The 9433-nt window shown below is 35.7% G+C and overlaps 1 protein-coding gene across 1 annotated transcript; it reads left to right on the top strand.

Annotated features, from left to right (window-relative positions):
• Positions 1–258: 258 nt before the first annotated feature.
• LOC120329044 (uncharacterized) lies at positions 259–7761 on the top strand. The gene is made up of 9 exons (XM_039395654.2): positions 259–434; positions 3381–3570; positions 4034–4213; positions 4895–5027; positions 5401–5493; positions 5801–5854; positions 6115–6230; positions 7088–7208; positions 7289–7761. Exons 1-9 carry the CDS (start codon positions 352–354, stop codon positions 7720–7722), a joined length of 1404 nt encoding a protein of 467 aa, XP_039251588.2. The 5' UTR covers positions 259–351; the 3' UTR covers positions 7723–7761.
• The last annotated feature ends 1672 nt before the right edge of the window (positions 7762–9433 follow it).

Raw genomic sequence — 9433 nt, forward strand, 5'->3', positions numbered from 1 at the left:
GCATTACAAAGTACAAACGACGGGGTCTGCTTAGATTCTACTTTTAAGAAAAAGAAAATTTGAATTCTTTAACATGAAATTATTATTAAATGACCAAAAATAGAATCCAGTTAGGGTATTTCGGATATTGACGAACCCCATCTACTGGCCCCTAGTCATACGTGGAAATACCCCTGTGTGTTGGGAATTTTGCCAACGTATTCCACACTATGATGTCATAAGCAAAAATGCTTATTGAATAACATTTAAAAATGCGGATCAGAAAGGGACTTTCTGTTACTGCTTGCGCAAAAAGGGAGGTGGAATATTAAATCTGTATGACAAGTAGGATCGCACTCTGGTAAAACCGCTATGTATTGCTATAAATACTATTGGCCATTTGTTTTCATTCAGTTGATTATATTGATTTTGCAAGAAAAGGCCACTCCTGTGAGGTGAGTGATGTACGACACAATTTATTCTTAGACGAAACTAGCCTAGATTACGTTTAGCATGTGGATCTTTTAGTAAACACTAAATAGGAGTTTTGTCCTGTCACGCCGCCTCTTACATACCACAGGCGTATAATGAATGCATGCTTGTGGTGACACCAGTAGACTATCACAAGGAAAATGCCGGATGCAATCAATCAAGTCCGTGCATCTGAAACAAATATCGGGCTATCAAATTCCTAACCCGACATGGACTGGTAACCGGGCCAGTGGCCGTGGTTCGATATATGATTGCGCCGTCTTATCTGCGCAGAGGCGCGTCCATAAACGAAAGAAAAACGAATTTACCGTAATTATTCTAGTCAACTAGTATAACGCGCAAAATTCTGTACTGATTTTCAAGTTTGCTATATTTTGAGGCTTACGGATGAGGATTTCCGTTTGAATTCATTTGCGTATTTGGAATGGTTTTGTTGGTTGAAATAACTTAAAAGATATACTGAGGCATTAGGATAAAGTAGGGAGTCGTCTCTTCGTCGGTATTATAAGTTATCAAAGTGGAGTAGGGGCAGAGTAATTCTGCTGTTCCGTGATTGCATTTATTGGATGGTAATTAAAGGTTTACACCAGAATTATAGCACAAAAGTAAGAATTCAGATATTCCGAAGTATGGGCGATATAGAATACCAAATCCGGAGGATTTGAATCCTTAGGGCTCGGTTTCCGCCTCTTCGGCGCCGTGCGTCAATTTTTGTATTTCGAATTTATTAATCAGGGACGAGCGTTATTCTCTGCGACAAAATCTGTCTCGCGTGATTAAACTTGTGTTTTCTCGCAAAGAGCCAGCAAACATGTTTGCGGCAGATATCAAACACCGTAATCCTAGTTTGAATATTCGGAACGTGTGGACGGCGTTATTGCACCATTTTATTTAGTATCATTGGTGCCGACTGTCATCTTACAGGCGATTTTCCGATTGAAACAATCTTAATTTCTTGGAATAGTGAAACATTTTTTATTTTATATTAAACGACTGCTCGAGTTCTCCCGGAAATGATGAGTACCCGACGTTAGATGATAAAACATTATTTGCGATTAATTTAGATCAAATTTTACTTTTCACGACACCCGGTTTCCGAAAATACAAAGTTATAACGCAAAACAATGCGTTTTGATACATTTATTTTAGGCTCCTAATAAAATACATATATCTTAGATTTCGAGTCGCTGACGAATCTGTTTCTATCACCCTAGCGCGACACACGCCTGGTCGAGTGTCGGGTGGTATTTTAGTCGACGATAAATTAAAAAAAGTTGCGATGATAACTGGAAGTTAAAATTTGGTAACAGAAATGAATTTGTCTCAAGATGGTATTTTATGAGTTTTGCTCTGAGATGCAATCGTTTTCTGTCAAAGGCACAAGACATTCAAACAATATATAACGATATCACACCAGTCCGATAACTTAAATCCTCTTTAGACATCAGCTACAGCCAGATAGCTGAGGACTACACGTGCCACAATATCGCGTTGAGAGAATACCATGACGCATCACTCAAGCGTAACGAGAGAACTGTGTAAGATAAATAAACAAAGACGAAAAAAGCGTGAGCGAACTATATTAAGTCAAAGTCGCTTATAACGTTACCAATGCATGTCCTCACTTGGTTTATAGTCACTTTGTATTAAGTTAACCATGGTTATTCCTTGTGCGCTTTTTACTGTGAGCGTGCCTCTGGTGGCGCTCTGCTGATTAAAGCTGCTTTAGCAAATACTACAAAAATTAAGTTGAGAATTGTGCTTCCCAAAATTTGTTTTTCTGCCGTGTTTCCCCGAAAATAAGACCTAGCCTGAATTTTAAATATGATTTTAATATAAGCCCTCCCCTTGAAATCAGACCTAGTCAAAAACGCGAATTTTTTTTGACCTAGTCGATAGCAAGAAATCTCTTCTACACGTGAATGGTCGATGAGTGATTGAGTGGCGTTTAGAGTCCGTTAAGCTCCGTTCTCTGGGCGGGAAAGCGTTTGCCCGAGTATTTGAATTTTTTTAAGTGGCATTGGGATGGGAGCAGTACCTCCGCCCCGTCAGTGGTGAGAAAACGTGTGGAAAGCCACGCCCACTTGTTAGGTTACCTAACCTAAAAAGTCGCTTTTCTTTTTCATTACTGGACCAATTGCTCTAAAATTTTCAGTGCTCAAAGATAAAATTTTTCTTTAAGAGGCTATTACTTTCATTCACTTCAGACGTGTCCATATGTTTTAGCATAGCTCTCTTGTTTTGAATAAAACGTGTTATTTATAAGTAAATGCATATCGGTTTCCATATTTTGTATATTTATAAATCTCGCAATTCTCTACTTTGTAATTTTGTTTTGGAAAAATGAATATATAGGACAGGGGTCGGCAACCTTTTGTCGCTCGCAAGCCGAAATTAAGGTTGCAAGTCATTGGCGGGCCGCTTAGAAAGTTGAAAAACCTAACGGATGGTACTTTTTATAATAAAAATCAAGCAGTGATACACCTCTCGAATAGAATATAGATTTATTTCCTCATTGCATCTCATAAAATTCCATTCGAATATTTTCAGCGCCATTGAACCCTCTGCACTTAGCATCAACTTTTCTGCGTTTTGTTGCCATTTGCCTAATTATAATTAAATTATATGTTCATTAAACGAGTAATTGTGAAATATATAATTGTTAGGTTATAATATAATTTAGTCTAAAGAATATATCCGTCAAAACGGATGTTTTGTTACTATAATTTAGTGAAGCGTCGCGGGCCGGATTATAGTTCTCCGCGGGCCGTATGTTGCCGACCCCTGATATAGGACATCACCCGAAAATAAGCCTAGCGTTATTTCTCGGAAGAAAAGTGTCTTATTTTCGGGGAAACACGGTAGGAACAACTGTGCATTCTCTGATTTCACACCTAACCTTTTCATAGTTCTGATTCAAACATCAAAGTTGCTTACAATTTGACGGAGGCACAAAAGGCAATTTTGCTCTACGATCATGTTGATGACCGGAATAATGTGGATCCTCCGGCTGCTAACATGAGATTAATGACATGGAATGAGGATCTTGCTCAGGAATCTCTAGAAATATCAAGAAGATGCTTATATACCCACAGCGGGGTAGGATAAGCTTGTTTGAAGTCCGATTATAAATTACTGTATTATTGTCATATTTACCAAATATATAGTATATATATATATTTTAGTTAGACGGGTTTTGAGCATGTCAATAATAATTTTCATAAGGAAGACACATCTCATCGGACGACCCTCCGATGAGATGTGTCTTCCTTATGAAATGATGTGAAAGTGAAAAATGAAAAAAAAAATTATTGAATCGATCGAATTCATTATATCTCCATTAATATTAGGCTATGGCATACGACAACCAATTGGCATTTTTATTAATAAATTAAATTGTTCATCCAAAATAAATTCTTAATTTCTAGCCGCTAAAGACTTCTCATTCATGCCAAGGCAAACAAAACTCATTTCGTGGGCTTGGTCAGATACATTGGTTTACAGAATGTACCTTTTCATCACTATAACACAATCGCTGATTTCAAATATTTGGAATTTATAGGAAAACTCACCGACCCTGGGTAGTGTTGGAGAAAATATTTTCATGTCAAGCACAGCAACAGAACGGATTGATAACAGCTTGTTCGAAACCAGCGTTTATATGTGGGATTACGAAAAAAACCATTACGACTATGAAACTCGACGCTGTGATCCGGGGATGGTATGCGGTCACTATACCGCCGTGAGTAATGTCTAAATATTATAATTCCACAAATCTCAAACAGAATTGTAAATAGGTTTGCTGTCTGATTTTAGCTTGCTCCACAGACAAAATTCTGTAAGGTTACTATCCAAGTTGCCACTCATTGTTCATTTTCTGGCCAAGAGTAGAAGAATCGCGTTAAACTATAACTTGGCAAAGGTAAGAAGTATGCCAGGCTAAAAGCGATCTAGGCTAGTCATTTTGGAAACAATAAATACTAGTTTATTAGTTGCTGTTTGCCTGGTCATTATAATACTAAAGATAGAATCCATTCAAAGAGGATATATTTGATGAAATTATATTTTATAAATATTACCGTTACCAAAGATATTGGATCTTCAAGTATGGTACAATGATCATGAACTAATAATACCTTGTTGAATTGGATTGAAATACGCTGCATTTTAAGAACTCTATATCAGCAATCAGCTTTTTCATCATCACAATTTACACTATAACTGTCTGTCGCTTACTGAAGTAATAAACGATAAATGGAAATAATAAAATGTACGGAAATAGGTTTTAAAATCTGTATACGATATATTTTAAAATCATTAATGCGATAAAATGTAATGGGCAAAGTAATAACTTGGCTTTAACAATAACAGTTATATCCATATCTACTTTACCTAGAAATATGATACAACTCTTAATTTCCAGATGGTTTGGGCAGATACATATGAAGTTGGATGTGCTATGACAGTATGTCATTCAGTTAATGTACATGGACGTTCACCATTCTCTCCAGGGAATTTAGTATTCTGTAGATACCATACCGCACCGAATATAGTAGGTACGTGAAGAATGATTCATCAAATACAAACTAGTGCTCAATTTTTATAGCAATTTATAGCAAAAAATTATTTGTCAACAGTATTACATATATATATATATACCCAACAAGAGGCTGCAATTGCCTCACTTGTTTTGCCCAAATTTCAACTATTTATTTCGCAAAGTTACAGTTACAGTAAATAAAGAATTTTCAATTCTGTACTTCATCAAGTTAAAACTGTATCCGAAATGTGACCAGCAAATTGTGTACTACGACATCACAAGTGGCAAATCTTGGGATATTATCGCATATTACTAGTTACGATAAATACATATTTCAACAAACGTTCATAGTTTGCTGCTATAATAGTGAATAATCTTCTTGGCAACAGGTAGACATCCATATATAAGTGGTGATAAATGTTCTTCTTGCCCATCAACGGATCTTTGTATAAACGGAATGTGTGCGAATCCTGATAGAGACGGTATGTATAAATTTGACGAAATCAGCCACAAGAGGTTTACGAAGAGGTTTACGCGATTTAATATTGATCAATTTATCTAAAGGTACAAGTTGTAGTTTAGCGAGTGGGCTTATTCTCTTCATCTCTGTAATATATATATATATGGTCGTGAGTTTATGAAACTTTTTTGTATATTTCCATAAACAAACTTGAGGCAATGTGGCATATATATCATATATATAATTGGCGATATCATCATATATATAATATTTTATCTTGTATCGACTTAGTTTTTACAAATTGCTAAATAGTTTTATACTTCGTTTAGGCATCACTGATTATACTTCGTACGGAGGACCTGCTTCAGTAGAAAGATATGAAGGTTGGTTGCGCTGAGAGTGGGTACAAAATAGGTGCATATGATGTTTACGCTTTTCTTCAATCAGTTCCTAAGTTCAAGCTCTATATTTTATTTTCCTAGCCTCATCGTATTAGTCGTTTATATTTTTCTTATAATGTGATACCTTGTCCGTTATTGACACAAATGTAGTTTTGGAGAGAGATCGGCAGCTGCTGTCAGAACTGGCCTATACATTCATTGTAAAAAAACGTACTAAAAGAAAAACTTTGTTTTGGTTACAGATAATTGTGACTATAATAACGCGATTGTTCTGACCAGTGGAGGCAACCTACATGAAAGCGGGACATTTATCAGATCGGTGGCGGCAGTATGGACAGGGCATTACCCAGAAGATCAGGTTAGTATGTATCCAATTAGTTGTTATGTAACTGAAAAACTACACCAAATTGACCCAATTCGTGAGAAAGCTATGAAAAACAGAATTAATAATTCTCACAATTGCAATTATAAATTTCTCGAAATCCAATTACAAGTTTTATTTGCCTTTTTGTGCCATTTCATGTAAAAACAAATTTCATTTCCAGTAAAATTCCAATAACGTAAATTCGAAACATCCTGCTGGTATAGTCTAATTCTCCACTTGGAGCAACTTTTTAATTCGCATAATTGGAGTCAGTACGTGACCAGAAACACGTTTCCATCATTACGCCCTGACAATAACAAGTTAATTGCTAGTAATGGGTTTTAAGAAAACACTTTGAATAAAGTTTGATTGTAAAAAACCGAAAATTGCCCAGAAACCGGAATGACGCGTTATTTTTTCATTGTTAATGTAAAAATCTGTTTCTTGATTATATTTTAATTGCTTTGTAGAAACCTATATATTCTGCTAAATTTTTAATGTTAGCCAGATTTAATCCAATTGTGTGTGCATTGTATTCTGTGTATATTGTCGGAATTGCAATATATAAAACTCATAAGATGTTTCAATCGTCCATTCACGACTGCCGGTGTCTATCGTCAGGTTGACAAACTTGGGACAAAACTGTTTTCAGTCAAAATTTGTGTAAGATGCATTCATTCAAACCAGTCAACAAACAATTGATGTGTAGTGGTAACTAATCCCTACAAGTATAATATGTAATAGATTATTTGCCTATTGAAACATAAACTATGTGAACCGAGTTTACGTGGTATTTTATGTTCATTTTCCTCGTGTAGTTATTGACCTCAAACCTCATTTAATTTTTGTAGGATATAACTTGGGACATAACTGCTCCCAGCGACAAGTACATAAGATTGGACTTCGAATGCCACTTCAACTTGCAAGGAACAAACGAAAGTTGTATCGATTTTCTCAACGTCACGAGTGATGGTGAAAAATATGCTTTTTCTGTATATGTATTGCGAATTTTTTAAAATTACAAGCCTAACATACATTCCATATATCACCAGGATTCCAGCAAATTTTCTGTGGATCCACTATGCCAGAGTCAGTTGTTATAAACAGCTCAGCATTGAATGTAAAATTTCATTCCGATTCAACTATCCAAGATTTGGGTTTTGCAATACTGGTGACATTCTACGATATTCCGACAACTACGGCAGCAACTACAGAAGCAATGACAACTATATTACCTCCATTAACCACCGATGCTCCTGCTGATGAATCCACAGCGGAATGGGAAAGTACTCTCGAAACAGATACAGAGGAAATCCCCATCGATATTTACTTTGACGATGCCAAGGTGGAGCCTGAGGTGGTGCAGGACCAGGAACCGACCACGACCGTAACAACCACAACAGCGGGAGCAACTAGACCGCGATTGGTTTCAAGCACGTTTTTATTCAGTTTAGGTTGTGTTATCACATATATATGTAGCAACTAATTATATATTGTTTTATAAATATATAGAAATCAGCCAATGCGAAGTAATTCTTTAAATAGAATATCGGTCAGGGACCGAAGACTTATCGATCGAAAGTTAAGGTAAACAGGAAATGCGGTTTCGATTCATTCGCTTTGACATAGTGACACGGCGTGTCCAATCACTAATTAGTCAATACCTCGCTTATTATACGACATAATCCATCCAAATCAAAAGGCTTCTGGTCCGAGATATGATAAATGCACATGCAAGATCGATAAGTACTAAAGTCATACAAATTCACCCATTATCGGGGCTGAATCATGGTCTTTGAAAAGACCCTGAGCACTTCAAATCTTTGCTTCTCATATATATATATATATATATATGAAAAAAATGATAGGAATGTAACTAGTGTTCCGTGTTATCTGAAATTGGATAAGTGGGTTTCAGTATTCATTACTGACTAAAGGTAAAATTATGATTAATTTACATGATATTTTTTGTAAATAATTTTCATAACTACAAACATTTATGATGTTAAGATGATAGTTGAGGAAGAAAAACTATCGAAATCGCCTGACCAATCATTCCATTAGGCACTGTGGCTCTATTGAAAACTCGGTTATGAAAATTATCGTGTTCACTATTAGCGCAGTTTTTCGCGAGACTGCATTTTCTAGAATCTAGAGACTGCTCAATCGCCTTTTCTGATTTTTAAAGAAAAATTGCAAAATATTTGCATGCGAGTATAAAATTGACGAATAAGTTGCCTATGAGTAATTTGTAACCGACATTCGCTTTACACGGCGGTATTTTGGAAAATTATAAGCTATGTGCAATTTGGGAGATGAGTTATCCTAAATTTTGCAGTAACGAGAAAATTCTTGTTTATAATATCATGTTTTATACAAGCATTCGGATTTCACTTCTCCCGCAAAAACGGCTGACGCCATCGACCAGATGTTGGAATGCGACGCTGCACATTTCTATGAACAAGAGTGGTCATGTGACCAAAGTGCACGATTTGCTAGTGCAAAAATATTTAACTGAAAATATATTAATTGGAAGCGAAAGTTTTTCGGTTCCTCGTTTCTTTTAACAGCGTTTAACAGATTTTCAAAATTGCCCAATTCACACAAAATAACAGAAATAAATGGGGTTCCGTCACATTAACAGACTTTTTATTGCAACCAGGAATGTTAAAGCCAGTAATCAACCAGGCATGACTCTTCAACCGTAATCCTGCAACCTAAAACTCCCCTTTTTTTATGTTTTTGTCCGGTATCGAGTACACTTTGATTGCTTCATATGTTTTAAATAAACTATTATCCTATGGGTGAGCATTATTTTCTACTTGAATATGAGCAAATTTAATGTAGCCTACTATTAACGTACAAAATAATAATTTACTTTAATGTGGGATATTTTAGAAAATTGCAACTGATTTGCTTAGAAACAAGGTTTTCGTGATTTTTCGTCAAATATATTTTACAGCAGGGGTGTCAAACTCGTGGGTTTACGAGGGCAGCATTGCATTTTGGGTATTGTGCAAAGGGCCGCAAACAGTTTTTGATGTATTTTGATAATGCATACTTGAAGCATAGGCTACTTTAGATAGGTGTAGTTTGTGACATATATTGTGATACAATAAACAGCCGAATGAAGATTTGTTATTTTCTTAAATTTAAAATGTCATTTACATATTAATTTTTGCATTTCAATTTGCTGT

The sequence above is a fragment of the Styela clava genome, chromosome 7, assembly GCF_964204865.1.
Source record: "Styela clava chromosome 7, kaStyClav1.hap1.2, whole genome shotgun sequence".
NCBI lineage: Eukaryota > Metazoa > Chordata > Ascidiacea > Stolidobranchia > Styelidae > Styela > Styela clava.

Bases quoted from the DNA above. Each gene is read 5' to 3' on its own strand.
- LOC120329044 (XM_039395654.2), top strand. From the start codon at position 352: ATGTATTGCTATAAATACTATTGGCCATTTGTTTTCATTCAGTTGATT. The intron at 3,571-4,033 runs GTAGGATAAGCT...TGGAATTTATAG, and splicing joins GCTTATATACCCACAGCGGG to GAAAACTCACCGACCCTGGG. The intron at 6,231-7,087 runs GTTAGTATGTAT...TAATTTTTGTAG, and splicing joins GGCATTACCCAGAAGATCAG to GATATAACTTGGGACATAAC.